General features: G+C 37.8%; 1 protein-coding gene across 6 annotated transcripts in view; it reads right to left on the bottom strand.

Moving 5' to 3' along the window:
- ST7 (suppression of tumorigenicity 7) overlaps positions 1–25460 on the bottom strand; it is a 241948-nt gene that overhangs the window by 211728 nt on the left and 4760 nt on the right. Inside the window, exon 1 of one of the 6 annotated variants that reach the window (XM_044246432.1) lies at positions 1109–1154. The exons of the other annotated variants lie outside the window; for them this stretch is intronic. Coding sequence (XP_044102367.1) covers positions 1109–1127 — 19 coding nt within the window. The 5' untranslated portion in view covers positions 1128–1154. Of the gene's footprint in view, positions 1–1108; positions 1155–25460 lie in introns of those variants that run through there. 6 annotated transcript variants of the gene reach the window in all.

The raw sequence follows: 25460 nt of genomic DNA, 5'->3' as shown, positions 1-25460 counted from the left end.
TCCTTCAGCATAGCATTTTTCACCATAATGTAAGTTCCATGAGGACAGCATATCCTGGGAGAATAACACAGTGCCTGCCACTTAGCAGACTCTCAATAAATATTTGGTAGCTAAATGAATGAATATTTGAATTAAAGAAAGGTAACTGTTTCCTTCCTATCGGACTTCTTATACTTTTCCAAGCAAATATGCATTGTGACTCTTCTAAAGGGCCACATGGTATGTAGTATTTCTCCAACTTACTCACCACAGAACACTTTTCTTATAGAACATCTTTATATCTCCCAGAAATGATGTTCTAGGGGACATACACTGGGAGAAAAAAATTACCTCTAAACACCCATTCAGTTGTGTACTGTAAAGTGTAAATAACATCCAGCTGTCATCTAGGAAGCTTATCCACCCAGCTTGATAAAAGAGGGTTAGTTACTCATTTGCACCATGAGAAAACACCAAAATAACTGAACCACACCAGATGATATTCTGATCTCTATAAATTGATAAAGAATAATGTATCTACTCAGAAAACCACAACAAATGACCCAGAGAAAAAAAATAATAAAGATTTTGCCTAGTTAAGAAGAGACTTATCTACATAAACAAGCCTGATTTGGTAAGTTGCACTAACAAGTTTATATCAACTAACACCAGATCAACTTCTAAAGGAATTGGCAGTTTTTAAGCTCAATTTCCCAGTTTTTTCCAAGATGCATTACTGCACAATTGGACATGCTAAGTGCCAAAGATAAAAAATTAAGAACAATCAGGAAGACACATCAGCCTGCCATGGAAGTTGGAAGGGGTAAGAACTCCAAACTAATCTGAGAATGTTGTTAGGAAATCCAAGATGGCCACATATCAAAGACCAAAACCTGCCTGCCTCAAGATCATCATATCTAGCCCACAGATGTGTTTTATTGAGTCCAGAAGTATTTAGAACTTTTTAAACCAGTTGCTGATATTTATAAAATGGGAGACTTTCCATAAAAATAGCATTGCTAACTTCCCTTGAAAAGTTAGAAGATACAGTCCACTGATGACCAACACTCCCATATATAGCAAGAACAGACTAAAATATATAATTCACTGCCTCCTTTAATTTACCTACCTGACCCCATTAGAGACATCTGAATTTGCAACCCTTGGATGTACTGTTATATGTTAGGATCTGAATACCAGGAATGAGGAAGAAGCAAGCACAAAGAAAGATTAGGAAATTACCGTCTGCCATGTGATCCACCCCAATCTGTAAAACACCTTCCCCCTTACTTGGGACTACTTTCCATGGGCTCCTAATCAAGTGCCAGCTCTTGTCATTTAAGGCTTATGTCACCTTCCTACCCACTCATATCACCTCTCCAGGAAGGATTTATTCCCCTCACTTGACATTCCATACTGGTCACGTATGTAATGGTCATAATACCTTTTACGTGTGGCAACTTGTTTTTCAAAATGGTTTCAGTTAAGTAAATAAATATGTATTTTTTGAATGTATATGAATATAAAACCACAAAACCACCTCAAAATGGGGTGAGTTAATATTACTATTCCTAACTTGTCAAAGAGAAAAGACACAAAGAGAATATAGTCCTCCCCAAGTAAGAACAGAGCAAAGACTAATATCCAGACCTCCTGGGTTCTTTCCTCTCTTGGTGGTTCTTTCCTCTTTTCCAAATACTCACTAGACTTGCTATGTATATTAGTCAGGGTCTTAGCAGGAAGCAGACAGCCCCTCCATTTTAGAATATTTTGAGGAGAGTTTAAGAAAGGGATTATTTACAGTGGTATGGAAAGAGTATAAGGTAATCACAAATGATTGTGCAGTACCCTAGGACCATTACAATCCCCAAGATGAAAAGAGCAAGAGAGAGTTACCACACCAGGAAAGTGAAAACCATATACAGAGTAAAAAATATATGAATATACTGTAGTTTGGGTGGAAGGAAATAGCCAGATGATTCACTTTTTCTAGATCTTCCAATCTCCAACCAGCCTTCTTCCCACTGGCCAAATCCAACCAGAAGACAGAAGACAGGACATCTGACTGACAAAGTTCTTATCAGTCATCACCCATGGCAGAAGATAAGGGTATAGAAGAGTAAAAGTGAATTTGAAAGAGGAAACAGAAGATGATTCGTACATTATGCTACTTCCAATCACTTATTTGAAAGGGGGAAAGAAGATATTACATATATTCCCAGTATCAATTTCCCAGTATCAATTTTCCTGAAACCACTGTTAGAACATCATGTTTAAGAACTACATATTTATTTCCCTTTCCAATAGTGGTTCTTAAGACAGGTCTTTTCTATATCAAAGTAGTCCCTCTACACCTGGGTGGCTCAGTTGGTTAAGCAGCTGCCTTCGGCTCAGGTCATGATCCCGGCGTCCTGGGATCGAGTCCCACATCGGGCTCCTTGCTCGGCAGGGAGCCTGCTTCTCCCTCTGCCTCTGCCTGCCTCTCTGTCTGCCTGTGCTCACTCTCTCTCCCTCTCTCTCTGACAAATAAGTAAATAAAATCTTAAAAAAAAAAAAAAGTAGTCCCTCTAAGGTTTTAATGAATTCATTAAATGCATTTTAATAGCTTAGTGGTCTTTGGGATAAAAATACCACTAAAATTTTTCTCTTAATCTAAAAACACTATGTCCATTGGTTTCTTCTTATTTTCTTGTTTGGTGGTAAATAGACCTTCTCAGGTCTATTTAATATATTCTATTATAAAAATCAGGCTAGCATGCCTGGGTGGCTCAGTCAGTTAAGCATCTGCCTTCAGCTCAGGTCATGACCCCAAGCGCCTGGAACTGAGTACCGTGTCAGGTTCCTTGCTCCACAGGGAGTCTGCTTCTCCCTCTGCCCCTCCCTTCACTTGTTCTCTCTCTATCTCAAATAAATAAAATCTTTTAAATAAATACTTTTTTTTTTTTTAAATCAGACTATATTCCCCAAAGAATTACATTTGCTTCCTTGGTCAATGATTCTATTACTTATTATATATAAAAATCACTGGCAAATTATGTCCTTAAATATCTATGATACTTTTAGAAAGATGTCTTTGAATCCCAAAAAGTTAAGTATATTTACTAATCAAGACCAAAACATCTTCCTATCTATTTGCTTCAAATGGAAGTTTAGAACCTTGAAGACATTCTGCTAAGCAAAATAAACCAGTCACAAAAGGACAAATGTTGTATGATCCTTTTTACATTAGATTCCTAGAGTAGCGAAATTCACAATTGACTGGTGGTTGCTAGGAGCCAGGAGTAAGAGAAATGGAAAGCTTTAGTGTTTAATGGGTAAAACTTCAGTTGAGGAAGATGAAAAAGTCCTGGAGATGGATGCTGTCAATCACTGCACAACAATGTGAATGCACTTAATGCCACAGAACTGTACAAAGATTAAAATGGTAAATTTGATATACAGTGAGATATATATAAGTATATACCCACAATAAAAAAAATAAAATTAGGAAGTTAGGATATCAGCATTAACTAAGGCAAAAAATTTATTTAATATCTCTACTCTTCCTATCTAAAAATACCTTTAAAATATAATCAAAGGTTATCACTGATTTCTTAGCCAAATTTCTATATTTAAAATATAATCAAAGGTTATCACTGATTTCTTAGCCAAATTTCTATCTTCAGTGTATTTAAGAATCATCCTATTGTTGGGCTTAACATTTCTACATGGGAGGGCTCAATTTCACCTGATCCTTCTAAACAAACTCTACTCTCCAACCTAGTATTCATTCTTAGAATAAAAGTTTATGTAATCCCTCAGAAGCAAGTCCTTAGATTACCATGCCCATGGCCCATGCAAGGTACTGAAGTTTCAAAGATGATTACATCAAGATTATTGCTATCAAGGAGCTCAGTTAGTGGAGGATATAAATATGACTGGATTATATTTCCTCTTCCCCCCAAATTCAAGCAGGTAATCAACCCTGCTTATTGTCTTAGGGAAGGCATGTATTAGGATGGAAAATGGAAGAGCTTAGGAACCTTTTAGGTTTTGTCAAAACAAAAGACAAATTACTTATAACAGCACCATATGGAAGCTACCAAATATGTATCAATAGTAGAATGGATAAATAAATTATGGTCATACAATCCATTGGAAGTATTGCACAGCAGTAAGAATGAACAAACTAGTGCACCAACATCATAGATGAAACTCAGAAATAAAAAGCTGAGGGGGGAGAGGGTGGAAACCAGACGGAAAAGAAGATGTACTCTGCAAGTCAATCTATATAAAATTCAAAACATGGTGAGAGAAGGCCAGAGAGTAGTAACATTTGAGGAGGGGATCTAGCTCAGGGTTAGTGATACAAAAGGGCTTGAGAAAGGTTTCTGGAGTGCTGGATAATGCTCTATCTCTTAATTTGGGAGATGGTAACATAGATATGTATCATGTCAAAAAAGTTAATTGAACTGTAAATTTATGGCTTCTGCTCTTCCCTATATATGAATATTACAGTCAATTAAAATTTTATTTTAAAAATTTCTGCTCTCTTTTTCAGGGGAGATAAAGTATATAGTATGTCAGATGGTAGTAAGGGCTATGAAGAAGAAAATAAAGCAAGGATAGGGCATAAGGATTGCCAGAGTATGCAGGTGGATATGGAAAGGGATTTCCAATTTTCAACAAAGGTTGAACTGAGAAAGTAATGTTTGATTAGAAACCAGAAAAGTGAGGGTGTGAGCCCTGCAGCTTTCTAGGGGACAGTGAATAGAACAAACAGTTCAACCTATGCTTCTACACTACAATCTATACAACATGGAAGGAACTGTCCACCTATTTTCTACCTTCCTTTCTTATTTTAGTGCCACTATAACAGCCAAGATCATTACGGCATTTTTTTAAAGGTTGTTTCTCCATGTGTATACACAACAGAACGAGACAAAACAAGATAAACCCTTAGAGGAAGGGGATTCACAGGCACAGACACAGTTAGTATGCAGAACAAAAGTCAAAGGGATGAGTTTACCCAGACTAGAAAGAAACCAATCCAAACTAGAGATAGAAAGTTGAAAGAGAAATCACTCATTTTTGCTTGCTCACTCATAGTGAAGACAAATGTTAAATAATCACCAACCTCCCCACGCCTGAAGACAATACACAAATACTCACACACGTGTTTTCAATTTTCTGTCAAGAATCACCAGACACATAAAGAAAACTTCTAAGAGAAGAGTGACAAAACAACAAACAAAACACTTTAGCAAAAAGGCACATGGAAGACACAGAGTCAACAAAAATATAACAGGTATTTTAAAATATATTTTTTCTGGGCCCCTGCGTGGCTTAGTCGGTTAAGCAACTGACTCTTGATTTCAGATAAGGTCATGATCTCAGGGCTATGAGATCAAGCCCACACTGGGCCTGGAGCCTGCTTAAGATCTTCTCTCTCGGGCGCCTGGGTGGCTCAGTGGGTTAAGCCGCTGCCTTCGGCTCAGGTCATGATCTCAGGGTCCTGGGATGGAGGCCCACATCGGGCTCTCTGCTCAGCAGGGAGTCTGCTTCCTCCTCTCTCTCTGCCTGCCTCTCTGCCTGCTTGTGATCTTGCTCTGTCAAATAAATAAATAAAATCTTTAAAAAAAAAAAGATCTTCTCTCTCTTCCTTTCCTTCTGCCCCTCTTCCCTCTTAAAAAATATATATATATATTTTATATTTAACATATAAATATATAAAACATATGTTTGGGGGGCAAAAAGATGCTATTTTTAAGTAAGGGGTGACAGATCTATACAATTCAATGGATGAATTTCCCAGTCTAAAAACGATATCTCAATAAAGATAGTGAGGCCATGACCTCAACTGCCAGGATATGGCCTGATGAGTGTGCTGAGGAGAGCTGCAAAAAGCTAGCCTTAGCTACCTGTGTCTACTGAGCACCTGAACTGTGGCCAGTTCAAGTTGAGATGTGCTATTAGTATAAAGTACGCACTGAATTTCTTAGTACAAAAAAAATTATAATTATCTCAATAATTTTATACATTCAGTACATGTTGAAATGACAGAATTTGAGTATACTGGGTTACATAAAATATGTTAACAAAATTAATTTCATATGTTTCTTTTTACCTTTTTAATGTGGCTTCTAAAAAATTTTAAATTTCATATGTTGCTCAAGTGGGCTTATATATTACATTTTTATTGAATAGTAAACCACACTAGCTAGTAAGTACATTTGAAGACAAAGGCTGTATCTAAATAATTTTTGTGTTCTCCAGGGAGCCTAAATCATAGTAGACCTTCAGTAAGTATTTGCTAAATAAATAAATAATGAATGAATGTTTTCACAGCACTAGTTTCCAACTATGTCATTTTGGGAGTCCATTATGGAAGTGCACCCACCCTGAGGCAAGCAGACAGTCAATTCAGGTAACTTGAATTGCCTATTCTTACCTTCTGCTGATTATTTAAAAGTATTTTTGGTATACTTCATAGATCACAACTTACCCCCCTCATACGTTCTATTAGTACAATATTCATTTTAATCACTAGCCTCAATTATTTCAGTAGCTGTCATCACAGAGACTTCTGAAACTAAGGAATGAAGAAATCTACCACCTTATCTTTTAGAGCCTGCCCTCTAGTGCTCATATTATTAGAATACATTTGTCCACAAAGATTGTTTGCTTTAGGAAAATTAACTATGAAATCTGCACACAACGGTATGTTACAAGACTCAGAAAAATGTAGTAAAAACCTAATGTTGCAGGTAGCTAAAATATTGGTTTCAACTGAACCAGTTTAATGAAAGGAAGTTGAAAATACCCTTCAGCCCTCATTTTTTAAATATTAATATTCCATTTTATTAAAATGGACAAACTGACAACGTAATTTCCTACCAATATCACTTCCAATATACCCAAATAAACACTCTACCAGATTGATCAAAGTAACTCATAACATTGGGATAGGAACTAATTCAGGAAAATACTTATGAGTCCTTCTACAGAATTCTAAAAATGTCTCAGGCACTTTGGATTTTTACAGAGCAGAACAGGGCTTAAAAAGCCAGTAGCCCTAAACCAGCAAAGGGGAAAAATAATGCATGGTATTAGGACTGGCTAGGAAATTTTTGGAAAATAAGAAAAGAGGAGTGTGGTTATGGTAGGTGATTCCCAGTACCGGATAGAGACTGACTCCAGAAGTAGGAACAAGAGAAGCCCCTAGGTGACAGGCTTCCTGTGAGGTCTAAGCAAGTAGTAAGGTCAGTAATGAAGCTGCAGAACTGAATGCCAAGAGCAATCTTACGGGAAATAATATATACAAACTTCAAGCGGGTGGTGCGAGTCAAGAACCCAAAGCAGAGGCCAATTTTCAGTGACAAGAATAGAGCATCCAAGAAGGCACAGTGTTCTGGCTACAGCCTGAAAGAGCCAGGCCCATGATGCCACAGCAAGTTCAAAGCCTGAGAAGGGCAAGACAGGATGCCTGCTCCCAGTGAGTCACTTCTGCCAATGGCCTCCTATCCCTCAAACACATCCTGGCTTCATGGGGACTCCTCTAGAAGCCAGTTAAATGTCTCAGGATGAAAAATATCCAAAAATACCAAACCCATTTAGATGGCTGCACATAACATGCTACCACTCATATACAGCTTATAGCCCTTCTTTGGGGTGACTATGAGGGTAATGAAGAAGAATTCTCTAGGAGGGCTGAACTCCAAATAACACATTTGTTTACTTTGCAAGAAAAGAAGGCCTAGACTTGGAATCTTTCATAAATTCCTGGGCAGTGGCTAATGTTCTGCTGAATAATCAAGGACCTGAAAGGAGTAATAGTAAAGGACTGATGGCTAGGAAGTTGAAAGATTGGAGAATGTGGATGGACTGACCATTTGAAAGGACTCTAGGACTCTGAGGATGAGAATGCCCACACCAATTCTCAGTAAAAGGCTCAACTGCAAAAGTTTGAGGTGTTGTTATTATTGTTGTTGTTGTTGTTGTTGTTGTTTTGATACTGCAGAAGTTCTTAATCATCCTCGGTCTCCTTTGCTCTTCTTCCCAACCTCTTCAAGTTGGAAAGCCCCAGAAATCAATCTAGACTTTCTTCTCTTCCTATCTATACTCTCGCCTTTAGTAATCTTATCTAATCTTGTGGCTTTTAATACTACTTATAAAATGTGTCCAAAGCTATCTCCATCTCCAGACTCAAATATCCAGCTCTCCACCTGACATCTCCATTTAAATGTTTGAATATCGTCAACTGAACAGATCTCAACTGAACATACCAATACTAGTCTTCCCTAAAACCTACCCCTCCTTGCCCTGAAACTAGATTTCCCCATCTCATTGATGCCAACTGGGATGGCCACATGGATGTTCTCTCTAAAGAATCTGATATTTAGCAATTAAAAAAAAACTGAGGTAGCTGGAATGCATTCATTCTGACAGTGGCATCTGAGAAAACTATCCATTAGATCCTGCTACCTAGGTAGCTGGAGATATTTTGTCTTTTCTGAAATCTAATTTACCTTTTCATTTGACTCTGAAAATTTTCACTTTTCCTTCAATTGGCTATGGTTAGTTTCTATTCCTTGCAACTAAAACCCTTTACCCCACATAACCACTAGCTTTCAGTTTACTAACTCTACTTTACTACCACCGACTCCCAGTTTGCCACTAAATCCTGTCCTCTAGCCTCCCTTCCACTTATAGTCAGGATGAAGAAGCAGTCCATTATTAAAGGCTCTAATCACACATGTCCAGAAGTTTTCTGCATGTTATCTGAGAAATTGAAAAGATTAAAATCATCTTTCATCAAAGCATTTGGTCCCAAATTAGTTATGTTCAGCTATTTGTGGAAAGCACAGTGAGTAGGAAATTTGTCAGAGGATGTTCCCTGAAGTTCATCTAAAACAGTCCTATGCCACAAATTCTCAGAATCCCTTCCTTTGATCCCATCCGGTCTCCTTTATAGCAGCTAACCTCAGTCAAATACTATTAATTACTCATGATTTCATGAAAGGGAATGTCTTCTCATCTCTCTGTACCTCATATGAGGCAGGCTTGATAAATGTTTGTTGAATTTTATCAGAAAGTAATACAGAAAATGCTTCACATTTTTAAAACAATCACCATACTTCAAAGGGTATGCACTCTGAGTCAAATATGATGTTGATTAGTCAGTACTAATATATCTGAATATGAATTATCAGCTAAGTCTTCCTAACCATATTGAAAAATCAAGAGGGTATTTTACAAAGTGCTTTATTATACTGATATTTCTACCTAATTCATTAATTTGCATAGGTTAAATTTTGTGTATATCTCAAAAATAAGAATACCATGTTTACTCACATTCCTGGTATCTCATTCTTCTTTATATCAATATCTTCTGTTTAAACTTGAAAATTACATGAATAAACAGAATGATCTAAAAGAATTTCCCAATAATTCCTGCTCCTACTCCCCAGTTTATCCTTAAAATATCTAATCAACAGGTCAAGCATAAATCTCAGTACCCATATGTAAGTCTCAAAGGTAACAAGATGTGTTTTTTCCTCCAAATAACATCGTTATAAAGGAAAGCGTCACAAACGCATAAACAAGCACCACCTAGTGGCTAAAGTAAGTACTCCAGAAAAACAGATCTAAAATTAACTACCAAAATCTAAATCATGGAGATTTGTTGTTAAGAAATGTTGTTAAAATGTTTAATAACCATGTGGCGATTAAAAGTAAAGCTAGCTTTAAAATAAAGCTTAAGACTAAGTGTCATTAAGACAGTGTAGGTTCAGCTATTCTAACATTCTTGAATGAACCTCTTAAACTTGAAGTGGAAAGACATGAGCTAACACCAGTCTTGAGCACAGCTACTCTGCCATGCACTGCGCGCCTTCACAGTTGTCACAGCTCCTTTAACCCCCAACAACTCAGTAAGGAAGCTATTCAAATTCCCATGGTACAAATAAGGAAACTGAACCTCAGATAACTACGTAACATACTTTAAATCCTACAAACATGAAGTGATGGTGTCTCCTCCCCATTGACAGCTCATCTATTGCTGGGATTTTGGGAACACCAAGTACTACAACAGGTGAGCTGACTGAGCACTTACTGTGCATCATACATAAGAGACTCCAACATGGCAGGATATACGTGTGCTAGTGAGCCCTCAGGTAATCCCTTAGACTTTGGGATTAATCAGACTGCTAGATGAAAGGAGACAAAGCCCCTCTTAGTCCTGAACATACGTAAGTGTATTAGAAAGATCATGGACTTTAGTGTCAGGCCTCAATACAAAGAAGAATTAGCAAACTAGTATTAACCGGGTACCTCCTGTGCAGATAAGCACAGTGCTGGAGTGGGGGACACAAATGTGTCTGTGGCAGAGACAACCTGCTCTCACGGAGTCCACAGTCCTGCCCTTGAAGAACTTTCAGTCTAGTGGAAGAGATGACAGATTACTAGGTCCTTCTGGCACACTGGGAGAGACTACTTAATCATCTGGTTGGAAGGCTAAAGATAACAAATTTGGGACCTGGTTGGGGGCAAAAAGAAGGAGTTTCTTAGAAATTTTTAACGGCGTAAAGAAAAGGCCTCTTCACAGACCGCTCTTTACAAATTCTTTGCACCAACTTTCAAAATTTTCTTCTCTTTGTCCCCCACACCACACACACACAGCTAAGATGAATATGTGCAAATGGGAGCATGCATTAAAACTTCTGCTTTCTAGAAGACATGCCCTTTCCAACGGGGTCTAATTCTTCAAGTCCTTACATCTTCACAGATGTAGACCAATTTGGGGGGCGGAGAAATGGGTGAGCCCTGTGATGGGTACTGAGGAGGGCACCTATTGCTGGAGCACTGGGTATTAAACGCAAACAATGAATCATGGAACACTACATCAAAAACTAACGATGTACTGTATGGTGACTAACGTGATATAATTTTTTAAATTATTTTTTAAAAAATTAAAAAATAAAGATGTAGACCAATTTATTTTAAAGAATTAAAGGATTTAGGGATGCCTGGGTGGCATAGTTGTTTGAGAATCCGACTCTTGGTTTTGGCTCAGGTCATGATCTCACCATCATGGGATCAAGCCCTGGGTTGGGTTCCAAGCTCAGCATGAGTCAGTTTGTGTTTCTCTCTCCTTCTCCCTCTGCTCCTCCCTCCATGTGCACTTGAGCTCTCTTTCTCAAAATAAATAAATCTTTAAAAAAAAAAAAAAAGAATTGAAGGATTTAACAAGTAGATGATAGCATAGCTTAACAAAAAAGGACAAGACTTGGAAGCCAGGTCTATTGAGATTCCAAGTCTGCAATAATCAACGGATTATTAGGATTTTTTTTTTTTTTAAAGTAAGGGTGGATAGGGAACAATCTTAAAGGTGAGTCCACCTCTTTTCTTCTCTTCCTAAATAATTCACTTCTCAACTCACAGGGAGGGCCAAGTAAGGTAGGTATCTATGCCGGGTGGTGACACGCAGTGGGAGGTGATAGCAGCACAGGGTGAAGAGAGCATCTGTGCAAGAGAGCAGCCCTGCCTGGGGTGTCAGCGCCCAAGCAGAGTAAGAAGGGTATAAGAACAGGCAGCAGCCCCATGTGTGTGTCAGAGCTGAGCAGTGTGAGGAAGACAACTCCTTGGCAGAAGGAGTTTCTCCACTAAAAGGAAAGACGGTTTCTTAGAGAAATTGCTGATTCCAAGACTGGAGCAGGCAAAGTACAAGTTGTGACTAGAGTATCTTAGAAACTAATCAAGTCCTCAAAGAACGACAGGGACATGTCAAAAGAATATAGGAGCCAGTTTGAAGGGGCTCCCATAGGCCAAATCTGGGACAGTTTAAGCATCAAAATAATAATGAGAGCAACAAAGTATAGCCCACTGAACAAAACAGGAAACCAGGAATCCCTGCTGGCATAAAGAAATTAAATTAAGGGGTGCCTGGGTGGCTCAGTTGGTTAACAGTCTCTTAGCTCTCAGCTCACGTCTTGATCTCAGGGTCATGAGTCCAAGCCCTGCATTGGGCTCCATGCTGGGCCTACTTAAAAAAATAAAAAAGAAGAAAGAAAGTAATTAATACACTAAAAGTCTGATGAAAAATTTACATGGTTTCCAGATACTTCACAAAATACTAACTACAAAACAACTAAGAATAACATTACAATACTGAATCCCCACAGACATTACCTTCATCAAGTGATCAAAATGAGCATCATCACTAACATAACAAATAAAAATCATGTAACATCTGATAGATGCAATGAGAAACACAAAGCATCACTACTGTGACATTCCAGCCAAAGAAGCATACATAGTCTGAACTTAATTATGAAGAACCACTGGGCACACCCAAATTGAAGGACATCCTACGAAATAACTGGCATGTACTCATCAATACATCATTTCAGGTTATGAAAATCAAGGTAAGATTAAGGAACTATCCCAAATTAAACTAAAGAAAGACTAAACTAAAGAAAACTAAAGAACTATCCCAAACTAAAAAGATTAGAGAGACAAGGTTGAAATAAATGCAATCCAACTAAATGCATTACATGACTGAAAACCACATCCTTTTGCTATAAAATTACATTATTGGTACCACTGGTGAGACTTGAATAGGATCTCATAACTAGTTATTGGTTATTGATTAATTTGTACTATACTGATTTCTGATTAAACTGATTAGTTATCAAAATCAATTTATTTTGATGGTCTTACTCTGGTTAGGTAGGAGAACACCCTTGTTTGTAGGAATTATGTCCTAAAGTAAAGGGAATCACATCAACAGTGTACTCTCCAATGGTTCTGGAAGAAAAAAAAAAAAATGAGTAATGGCTCCCTGCTGCTACTCACACTAGGCTATTATTACATTTTCAACTTCTCTGTAAGTTTGAGATTACTTTTAAATAAAAATTTTAGTTTAAAAAAATTAATTAGGACTGCCAAAGAGGCCTCCATGTACACTGTCAATTGTTCATTATGACCAATGCCATCACATAGAAGGGCTTGGCATACAGAGGAACATGCACTGACGGGGAGAAGACCTAGAGTCCTAGGAGTCCACAAGCTGACAGGCCTGGATGCACTATGATGTAGGAGTAAGACTGGAAGAAAAGGTCAAGCTCCTCAGAAAACATAGGAGAGTAAGGAGTCAATGGAATATACTGGTTATGTGAGGCACTTAGAATTTGGGGTATTTGTAACCATTTGGACTCAGGTAACTGGAGGTATCCAACTTGCAGATGAGTCATCTGGCCTCCATTATATGAAAAGCGAGGAATTTTTAAGATAATTAATGAACATGGAGATGATTATGTTGCATGAAGTACAGTACACTTTGAGTACAGCATGGAATATGAAGGTTAGAATTGCGTATCAAGCTAGAAATGTTAGAAATGTTCCCTGGAGCTAATGAAAGAGGGCCTAGAATATTACTAGGCTTAGATGTATCTATTTTATCTGCTAGGCCACAGAAAAACATTAAAGGATTTAAAAGCAAATTTCAGTATGCAGATTAGATTAGGAGAGATTAGAGGCAGGAAGATCAATTGGGAGACTACTGTAATAAGATTATAAAGGCTGAAATAAAGGCGGAAGTAGAAACTAAAGAGAGATGCATGAGGCACTATCAATTTAATCTACCAACTAACACACGTAAGGGAAAGGAAAGATGAAGACTGCTAAGTGTTTCGAAAGCAGTGTGATCCTTCGGAAAAATTCAGCTCCATTTTCAGCTCATTCAGGAAATGAAGAGAGCTAGTGAAAATATCCAATAGGCTGTTAAGAATGCAAACCTGGAAGCTGGGAGAGGGTCAGAAAAGAACTGTTGACTAACTTACACCTGTAAGAGAGTACTGGAGGGTACTGCTTAAGAAAAAAAAAAAAAAAGTGCTGAAAACAAAATCCTGAGAAAGAGGTTTTCTTTAAAAAATGGTCCAAGGAGTCAGAGAAAAGTGCTTTATGCTAGGTATCTTCCATTTGCCCCTCCATGTCTACTTCCCACTTTTCCCACTCCGACCTCTGGTTTCTGGGCCAACCACTCAGAGACCCTAAAAAGGAATTAAGAGAGAGGAGGACAGGGACAGGCCTTTCTCCCTAGTTCCCAATGTACAGAGTCAACTCAGAGTCACAGACTGGCCATGTGTCTACCCCAAAGACCACAGCTCTTCTACTGCTCTCTGTGTTCCAGGAACTGCTGCTTCCCCATGTCCCTTCACACCTACAGATGGTTATGGCTCCCTGCTGCTTCTAGCACCAGGGTATTACACTATCTTTTATTACCAATAAAATATCCTTTATTATTGTCCTGCCCACATCTTCATAATTAGTCCCTTTATTAAATTCTTCTCAATAAACAATTTGAGTGTATGACCGGTTTCCTGCTGGCATAGTGCGCTTATCTTTGCCAGCAATAATTATCTCCATGACATATATCAAAGCATTTCATTTCCCCCACTCAAAAATCCTCACACAAAGTTCTAGTCAACAGCCTTTTCTAGGATCCACTGGACCATTCAACTTTAGGTCTCCGCTGTTGCTTTTCAAGATGATGGATTCTAAGACATCGGAAATGGGATTCATCCTCACTCATTCTGTGGAAGCTGGTGTCTCCAGGGAAAAGGAGTTCTGAAGACATCAGAAAAGCTTACACTGTAGATCAGGAAGCAGCCTCTCCCTTCCCCGGCAAAGGACACATTGTTCCACATATACTGGCCCAGCATTCCTGACCTATTGTTTCTCTCTTTGAAGACTGCCAATGGCCAGTTAGGTTACCTGCTTTACCAAAGAATCTGAGGCTGGCCAGAAGGAGACAAGGAATGACTCAGATAAGCTCTTGGCACCTTTCCCTGCTTACCTGATGGGATAAAATTTATTGAAACTGAAGAATGTAGCAAGTTGCCAGCCACTAGCTTATTAGAGAGAATCCTGGAATCGCCCACCCATCTACCAAAACTATGGCTTCAAGATTAAAACCCCACTAACACTCAGGGTTTGGTGCTCTAGTCAGCTGCACTCCAGATTAAAACCACCTCTGTCAGACCACGACAAGCAGGCATGTCGGCCCTGACTTAGCAGGAATGTGAAGACAATGGTACAAAGGAGCATGGGGGAGATGGGAAGAAAGATTAACCAACACTGAGCCACAAAAGTTCTAGAAATCACAGTGATTTGGGTGTGCAATTTGAGGAGCAAAGTTGTGCAAGTGCTGGAGATGCGCTGCAGGACTCTGACAGTGAGTATCTCCTTCAATTCTGCACCTAGGCACCTCACTTGCCTCACCCCAAGCCCAACCCTGTTTAAAATAGTTTAATTGTATTCAGAATGCAAAGTTTTCAAGACTTTTGTAGGAGTCTTAATGAAATAGACAGATACTTGTACTACAAAAGCATCACCAGGAACGCAAAACCTACCGATGCGGGCTGATACAAGTGTGCCGTATTAGTGACTCAGACACTACAAACTGTAGTGCTATTGCAGTCATGAGTTTTCAAAATGGTAAACAATTCTTGGTGAAGTTCTGAACAAAGTAAAATCCTTTGTCAATTTACACCGTAGTCTGAATTCTTAAGAAGAGCATATATAACTATTTCAAAAATATTTTAGGATTACATGCAGAATGAACACTCAAGTCAGATAAACAGATTTTTTTGTCTATATGAATATTTATGGGAGATATTTTAAAATTATGTGGAATACAAGCAATCAGACCATCAAGCATTACTATAATGGCAATCATTGTGATAACTAAAAAGGTCCCCCACAAATTTCCAAACTTTCCCTACCCGGTTACATTACTATTGATAATCCCTTCTCTAGGGAAATCAGACACAAGTGCAGAGGTCCATGCAGCATTCACTATTTGTAATATAATGTGTATGTCATGGTACATTCATACAATGGAATGCTATACAGTTAAAATAAATTAACTACAGAGGCACCTGGCCCAGTCAGTTAAGCTTCTTGATCTCAGCTCAGGTCTTGATCTCAGGGTGATGAGTTCAAGACCCACACTGGACTCCACATCAGGTACTAAATTAATTAATTAAACAGGCAAACTACAGCTACAACATGTAAGAATTTCACAAGCATAATGTCACATAACAGAACAAGTTACTGAAAGTATGTACAATCCCCTTCTTATTACCTTATTTGTGTAATCTATTAAACAAATATTATACCACTTTATTTGTATAAATACTTTAAACTCACAAAAATTACTATATATTGTTTATGAATACATTAAATAAAAGGAAATAATGCCAACTTCAGGAAAGTGGTTCCAATTGAGAGGGAAGGAAAAGAAAGGGATGTGGTGCAGCTTTCCCTGTATTGATAAGAGTTTATTTTTTAAAAAGAAAGATGGGACAAGAAATATACGGATGAGCCAGGAGCATCTTGTAGCACTATAAAGAAAAGTGCTTAAAAAAAAAAAATCCCATAATGACAGAGGTATGTCAAAGGGACACAGGAGTCATCTGAAAGAGCTCCCAGTGGCCAAAACTACAATGATATGAGCAATAAAAGATATAAAACAGTATGGGATTATAACCCAAAGTATAAAATAAATATCCATGAGTCCATACTGATTAAATAAATGAATAAGAACAGACAAATCTCCAATGAGAACAATTTCAACTACGGGTGTAAATACTCTGCCCTCAAGGTGGGTGAAAGATTGAATATACAAACAGGCAGTGACCAGACCACATATAAAAATGGGGCGCCTGGGTGGCTCAGTGGGTTAAGCCGCTGCCTTCGGCTCAGGTCATGATCTCAGGGTCCTGGGATCGAGTCCCGCGTCGGGCTCTGTGCTCAGCAGGGAGCCTGCTTCCATCTCTATCTCTCTGCCTGCCTCTCCATCTGCTTGTGATCTCTCTCTCTATCAAATAAATAAATAAAATCTTAAAAAAAAAAAAAAAAAAAATGGAACTCTGATCCAGAAGCTGCAACACCAGTCCTGAAAGCCAAACCACAACTTCTGTACTCTTCAGCCAAAGAGTCAGGACTTGACCAATAAGTGATAGTTTCTCTAATTTTTGACCCCACTTCTAATTTAGGATCAAACTAAAAAAGCCAAATATGTCCTCCCAAACCCAATACGTAGGACGTTCTGCTTCCAGTTAGCCCCCTTCGGCTTCTCTGTGCTAGCAGTCTCCAATCAGGGCCTACTGGCAGCCTTTCCTTTTTCTACTGCAGAGCTTTCCTACTTCTCTGCTTGCCTTTGAGACCCTGCCAAAAGCAAGTGATGGTGGCTATAGCAAGCACTGAATAAACAGCCTTTACTTGTTCTCATTTGGGTGGTCCTTGTTTATTTCTACAAGGGGGAGCAAAACTCTTCACTCTTTTATGGCCTATGCAAGTGATTTTGATTCTAAGACTACATATTGGGGAAGGCACTTTACAGTATCAAACTAAACACTGCCTCAGCCAGGTGACCAAGGTCAACATCAACAGTGATAAGTCAAACTGATAGTATGTACCCTTGATATGTGATAAACATGGCACTTTACCTATGTGGTTTTCCTCCCCAAAACCCATAATCATAGAAATATCATGAGAAAAATATCAAACAAATCCCAACAGTCTACAAATTACCTAACCAGTACTCCTCAAAATTGTCAAGGTCACTGAATACAAAAAAAAGTATGAAAAACTGCCATAGCCAAGAGGAGTCTAAAGAGACATGACTACAAATTGTAGTATGGTGTCTTGGATGGAATCCTGGACCATAAAGGGACATTCAGTAAAAACTAGGGAAATCTGAATAAACTATGGACTTTGATTAATAATAATATATCAATATTATTCATTAATTGTTACAAATGGACCATACCAATGTAAGATATTAGTAATAGGAGAAATTGCATGTGAGGCATATGGGAACTCTATATATTAACATCGTAATTTTTATTATAAATCTAAAAGTGTTCTACAAAATATAGTTTATAAAATTTATAGTAAAAAGAGAAATAAAAAGCAATATGAATACTTATGGCAAAATACTGATATAAATAATGTTTAAATATGAGCTGTGGGTCACCCTATTATATTATTTCCGATCCTTTTCTATATGGGTAAAATACATCGTAATTAGAACTTTTTCCATTTTAATTCCTCACAATGAACTCCAATTTAACCCCAATGGATTCTCTATTTTCCTTTTTCATCCCCCCCTCAGCCATACTTGTAGTGTTCTGAAGGCACCAAGTGGTAAGACATTCCTTGTTAATGCAGTTCCATTAGCATAGGGGTTCCTAGAGCAAGGTCCAGCTCAGTAATACCAACATGAATTCCAAGTTTTCTCATCCTTTATATTCAGTTTTTGTTTGCTCCTTTTTGCTCTACACATTTTACTTTGGATGAGAGTTGCTTGTATGCCTGTTTCTCTTTCCCTCTCTGCACCAAGGATCTTGAAGACAGGGCCCACATCCTGGTCATATTTCCATTCCTCCACACCCACCCCACTTTTCAATCTTCTGGTTGGCTAGTCAGTGAGATTCCTATAAAGCTAAGTATTAACAGTATTCACATATCAATAGCATATCTTTAATGAAATAGAATGTTTTACTGAGATAATAAATGACTGCAACAGAGTGTAATCCATGAATAAAATACTGTCTTAATGTCTAAATATTTTTATATCTCCTTTAGTTTTTGCAAGTATTTTAAATAGAAGATATATTAAAAAGGGCTTTATATTCTACTTCTAAGTCAGGTTTATTCCGAAAGAGCAATAAGTTAGACGTGAAACAATGGGCAGCCATAATGTTCAAGACACATTAGGGAAAAATCTTTACCTGTGCCCACTGTTACACAAATCTGTTTCCCCAGCTAGTCCCAGTCTGCTAATCACTACACTTACTAATATCATTTAAGTTTTCCCTTTGGACTGAGCAATAATAAATCTCGTTCTCTCTTCACAGCTAGATAGCTTTGATGCAAGCTTTGAATTTAGACTCCCTCCCATTTGTATAGTAAATGCTGTCTTATCTTTTCTAAGTATCTTACTTGCTTTCTCAGTCCCATATATTCTCACGGTTCAAACTAAAAATGCTCTTTTTTTTTTTAAGAGATTTTATTTATTTACTTGACAGAGAGAGACACAGCAAGAGAGGGAACACAAGCAGGGGGAGTGGGAGAGGGAGAAGCAGGCTTCCCGCTGAGCAGAGAGCCAGATGTAGGGCTCTATCACAGGATCCTGGGATCATGACCTGAGCCAAAGGCAGATGCTTAACAACTGAGCCACCCAGGCGCCCCTAAAAATGCTCATTTTTTAAGAATTATAGGTCCTTTGACTGTCCTTTAAAATTTATCATTACATTGTTTTCTGTAGGTAAGCAAAAACAAAACAAAACTGTTTGTAAAAATCAAACATTTTTAGGGATACTTCTTAATGTCTGCATATCTTTGTTCACACTTAATTGTTATTGCTTCTGTACTTTCCCTCTGAGAATGATTGTTCAAATAATGTACAGAAAAAAAAGTTTATTCTTAGGATAGTGACTTTCTCTAACAGATTAGATTTGCCATTAGATTTTTTTATATTAGATTTTCAAACTTTTACTGAATGATAATAGCACATACACAACTTTCAGTTAAGAGAAAAAAATTGAGAATAAACTTTCTAATCTTTAAAAATTATAATTCAGCATCTCACACTTCATCTCACAAATGTAAGGGTGCAATTTAAAACATTCTCTTTGTTAAAAGAGCCAAATAAACTAAGAAAAACTTGTCTCTCTAAACCATAATGTCAAATACTCTAAGTCTGAACTGAGAAAAGTATTACTTGTTTTGTTTTGTTTTATTTTAAATAAAAGGTATCAGTGATGGGGCGCCTGGGTGGCTCAGTGGGTTAAGCCGCTGCCTTCGGCTCAGGTCATGATCTCGGAGTCCTGGAATCGAGTCCCGCATCGGGCTCTCTGCTCAGCAGGGAGCCTGCTTCCCTCTCTCTCTCTCTGCCTGCCTCTCTGCCTACTTGTGATTTCTCTCTGTCAAATAAATAAATAAAATCTTTAAAAAAAAAAAAAAAAAAAGGTATCAGTGATAAAGGATACGAATTCCCCTCCCTCTCCATCAAAGCTGGAGGGAAAAGTACAAAACCAGATCTCACCAGTTCTGATTATGGGACACTAGAGGAATATGAATGTATATCCCGGAAAGGACACCAGTTGAGTCAAGTGAGTGTAACACATGCACATCTAAGAGCATTATTTTATTAATTCTATTATTAATACTTGATAAATAGTACATAGCAAATAAATGAAAAAGATCAATTTGGCAAAAAAGGTAAATTTCATTCTCTCATTCCCAAAAGAAAGAAACTGGAAAAGCTTAACAGAGAGAACTGAAAGCATTCTACTATTACCTAGTACTAATCAAATAACACTTTATATTGGTATTACAATTGACTTTGTAACAAAACAAAAAAAATCCTCTAACTGTAGATCACACATAAATACAGATCCAAACTGCCTGAAGAGCCACTTCCTTTTTTAAGACTTTTGTGCCTCAGAGTGTTTCAACTATTTGTGTTGTTTTAAATTGTTAAGCTTTTTTTCAACAAAACAAAACAAACAGTCCTTCTCAGTGAGTGACCTCAGAGATTTCTTCAAAGTCCTCTACAGACTTGTTCAAATTTTCAAAAAGACTGACCTTAACCAAGATCCTTTATTAGATTTACAAGTAAAGTTAAGAAACAGGGGCACCTGGGTGGCTCAGTCGGTTAAGTACCTGCTTTCAGTTCAGGTGACAATCACAGGGTCCTAGGTTCCAGTCCTACATCAGGCTCCCTGCTCAGCTGGGAGCCTGCTCTTCCCTCCATGCCTTTCCCTCAGTTTGTACACCCTGCCCTCTCACCCTCTCTCTCTGACAAGTAAATAAAACCTTGAAAAAAAATTTAAGAAACAAAATTAGGGTTCTCCACAAAGTATGCTTATAGCTAGCACACTTTCAGTTTCCTAAAATTCAGAGAGAAAAAAATCCTCTCTCAGATAAACGTTGCCTTATTTTGCTGAGTGATTTAGTAACTGGAATTAAACAGTGATTCCTACGGCCACAGCTTCAGCTAATATGAAATACTATTGGAGCTAACTGAGCCTGTCAGTTTCCTATTTTAGCACAGTAGGTAGTGCAAGAATGCCTGCTATATTTGAACGACTGTTAACAGTAACACATGAGCAACTGCCCTGCTCCACTGTAACACCAAAAATGAATTTCATTATGTATTCTCTCTCTTCTGGGAAAATAAAAACCTGTTATAGATATCTTTACAATGACATCTCAAACACAATAAGCATGCCAGAAGATTTTGTTTCATATTTACAACAGACAGACATTCACTACTATGTGGTTAAAAACAATCCAATAAAGGGTGCCTGAGTAGCTCATTCAGTTGAGTGTCTGATTCTCTGTTCTCAGCTTGGGGCTTGATCTCAGGATTGTGAGTTCAAGCCCTGGGTTGAAGAAGCCCCTACTCAAAAAAAAAAAAAAAAAATCAAACCAGTATGTCATTACTCTGTTTAGTCAAACTCTTAGATATTCTTAAGAAAGATTCTCCAGGATAAATGAGATCCCATTATATATTTTAACATGCCATGTCATTGTGAAAGTCTATAGAATATAAACTTCTGGAGAAACAATCTATGTAATACCTTGGATTTAAATGGCAGTTTGTAGTCTACAAAGCACTTTCTCATTCAATTTACTATCTCATACGAAGTTGCGTTCCAGTCAAGGAACCAATTCTATCACCAAGCTGGTAAGTCAAACGCAACTGATGTCAACCATAGCAATATTCAGAGAATGCCCAAAGTTGTGCCTCATATAGTCTATTCAGCAAGTATAAACACTCCTTAAGTTGTGCTATTTGTCCAGTTCCACACTTTCTGTCAATCCCATTGCAGCCCCACATTTAGACGATCATTGATCGTTTTGACCCAACTGACTAGTCACATTTACACCTCACGGTCTCTTTTCCCCCTTAGTGTTTTCCAGTTCTGAATTTTTCCATTACTTCACCTTGGACAAACACCTCCTCTGAATCACAAGAACACTCTTTTTCCTCCCTTGTCTTCAAGCTTTTGCCCCAGTTACCTTAGAAAAATCCTCTCTCTCTGAGTTTCGGTTATGAGCCAAGTAAGTCCAGCCTTGAATGGTAAGTATTAGCAATAGCCCTCTGAACCAAGGGAAGGAAAAACCTTAGATGGTGAAGTGAAATAAGAAAATTACCACTGGTGTCATTAATCTTGGAAAGCTTTAAAAATACTCATTCATTTACCTTTTCATGTATCATCACTAAGTGATAAGCAAATGATGGAAATACAAAGTTAAAAAAATATCATAACCCTTGCTCTCAAGCTCTTCTGAGTATTCTAAGGGAACAGACCCATCCAAAGGTCTCTACCCAGTTCTCATCTTCACTCATAAATTAGGCTGTTCTCCCATTAAAATACATTCTTAAATGTGTTCACTTGTACTTTTTCCTTTAATTGGACAACTAGTATCATAACTGCAGTCATTTTATCTTGACAGTTTTTATTCTACATGTACAAAGAGAGTATGAGCCGTGTAGCTGTTTATGTAGCTGTTTACACAGACTTCCATGGACAAGCCCAGAGTGACAAAGCAAACAGTACAGTGCTAGGCTCATGTAAGAACTCAATTAAGCGTTGATTCCTCATCCCTTCCTACATCGAATTAACAGATTTACATTCAATCCTATTTTTAAGATGTGACTGCACCATGCACAGCTCTTGTTCATAGGGAGCAAAATATACCAGGAAGCATTAGCAAACAAGACAATGTATCAGAGAATGATAATTTTTCAGCACAGAAAACAAGTGAGGAAACTGGGAGAAATACACCTGACATGAGATTGTAGGTCCAAATCATAACTGACAGGAATAATACAACTTCAATCTCCAGGTACCTGCCTCTCTTAGCCAAATGAATGAATTAAAAAAAAACCAGTGGATGAATGAATTGACTAATAAATGAACACAGTTCAGAGTCAGTGAAATGGATGAGAAAACTAGGTATACAGTATATGGTTGCTAATATTATTAACGTGCAATGCTCAGGGTTCAGTGCTAAAGGTTATTTCATTTAAAGTTCAAAATAAATCTAAGAAATGGAGATTACTGTCCTCATCTTATAAATGAGAAAAAAGTCTTCCAAAGTAATTTGTCCAACGCTACCCAGCAGATGGCAAACCGGGATTTGAACTCAAATCTTCTAAATTCAATGCTCCTTTCACTCATCATAGCTGGTGTTTCTTACAGGTGATATGAGGTACCTAACTCAGTAAATCCTATGTTTGAAGTTCCAGGTTATACTACACAAAAATGTAATTAATTTTTTATTCTTAACATCCTTTATATTACATATACTTTACAATATGAACCAGAAGGCTAACCTTCCTTATATTCTACCCCTAAAGAAAGGATCAAAACATATAAATATTTTGGGACAGCAGTAAACATTTCAGGGTAGTCTTTATAACTTAGAGTCAGTGAACACAATTCTCAATCTCATAAGAAATGATAGATTCCAAAATCATTTCCTAAAGAAGAGTGTTACTGCTGAGTCACCACAACCAACTGAGATAGTTTTTCATTCATTCAGCAAATATATACTAAGCACTAGGCCTGAACAGTCACTGTTCAAGATCCTGGAAATATACAGTAAGACAAAACAAGACCCCTACTCCCATGGAGCTTACAGTACATGGGGTACAACTATGACAATGCATCAATAAACAAGTAAGAACTACATCAAACAGTGCTAAATGCTGTGCAGAGAATTCAAATCTGGTGATATTACAGTAACTGGATAGTCATTTTAGATTGGGTCATCAGCGAAAACCTCTCAAAAGAAGCAAATTTAAGCAGAGATGTGACTAGTAAGACTACTGCGCAAAAATCAAATAGGAAAACATTCTGGGTGGAGCACACAGCTAGTAAAGCTGCAAGGCAGGAACAAGCGAGGTATATTTAAGAATAAGAAAGAAGAGGGTACCTCAGTGGCTCAGTCGGTTGGGCATCCAACACTTGATTTCCGCACAGGTCATGACCTCAGGGTTGTGAGATGAGCCAGATGAGCCGCATGGGGCTCCATGCCCTGCCCACCCCCTCAGCCCGTGCCCATCTGTGCCCTCCCTGTGTCTCAAATAAATAAATCTTTAAGAATAATAAAGAATCACAAAATGTCTTGCAAGATAATAACCTCAAGAAAGAATGGTAGAAGTTCAGATTAGAGAAGTAGGAATGGGTCAAATCATCAAACTGTGTAAGCCAGGGGAACAGATCTGGATTTTATTTTCAGTGAGAAGGAAAGCCACTGGCAGAAGTCACATTGTATCTTAAGTTGTATTTAGCAGGAATTCGAGTACAAACTAGAAAAAAAATATATTTACTAAGTATATATATTCACATATATTAAGCCCACCTATTTGCTTATTTCTATACTCTGCACTCAATGAAATGTATACCAAGATACTGAAACAGAATCCTAGGGCTAAAGAGAATCTTAAAGAATATAAAACTACCACTGCACATGTACAGTAACTGAGGGCCTAGGAAAAAAGTATCATTTACATTGCTTCATTAATGGCTGAGAGAAGTGTCTCCAAAAATATGTAAGGGCAACTAAAATGTCTGGGATATATCCTAAACTTAAAGCTGACATTAATTAGAAAATTGTCCTTTTATGTGTTCACGAATTAGAACACCATGAATTACATGCATATGACCCATCACAGAATTACAGGTTTCATGTCAGTTTCCAACCTCAATCTAAAGCTGAAAATTTAAGTAAGGCACATGCCCACTAATATGTTTGATCAATTTCACTGTTCCTATCCCAACTCACTGGATATACCACAACTTGGAAATTCACTCATCCAGTGAATGGTAAGGAACTACTACTATGTGTAAGAAATTATACTAGAAAACAAAGAACTAGAGTAGCAACAATAAATCATGCAAGGTAAAATCTGCCAACATGCCTCTCAGATATCACACTGTAAAAAGTAGAGGAGGAGTGCCTGGATGGCTTAGTTGTTAAGTGTCTGCCTTTGGCTCAGGTCATGATCCTGGAGTCCTGGGATCAAGTCCCACATTGGGCTCCCTGCTCAGCAGGAAGCCTGCTTCTCCCTCTCCCACTCCCCATTACTTGTGTTCCCTCTCTCGCTGGGTCTCTCTCTGTCAAATAAATAGAAATAAAATCTTAAAAAAATAAAAAAATTTTTGATTTTTTTTTTTTTTTTTTAAGTAGAGGAAACAGAACTTTCAGCTAAAAGGATCAGCAGGCTGAAGGCAGCAGGCAAGGTGGTCCTTGAAGGATGGGTAGGACTTAAAGATGAGGACAACATACTAGACAATAGGCACAGCGGGGGCAAAAGACCTAAGTAAATTGCCACCAGGCCCTTGAGATAAGAAATACAGACTATTAATTAAATTTAGAGCAACGATTTTCAATATGAAAATACTCAAAACGGA

The sequence above is a fragment of the Neovison vison genome, chromosome 4 (assembly GCF_020171115.1).
Source record: "Neovison vison isolate M4711 chromosome 4, ASM_NN_V1, whole genome shotgun sequence".
Lineage (NCBI taxonomy): Eukaryota > Metazoa > Chordata > Mammalia > Carnivora > Mustelidae > Neogale > Neogale vison.
Note: the sequence above shows the minus strand (reverse complement) of the source record. Positions and strands in the feature narration are given on the sequence as shown.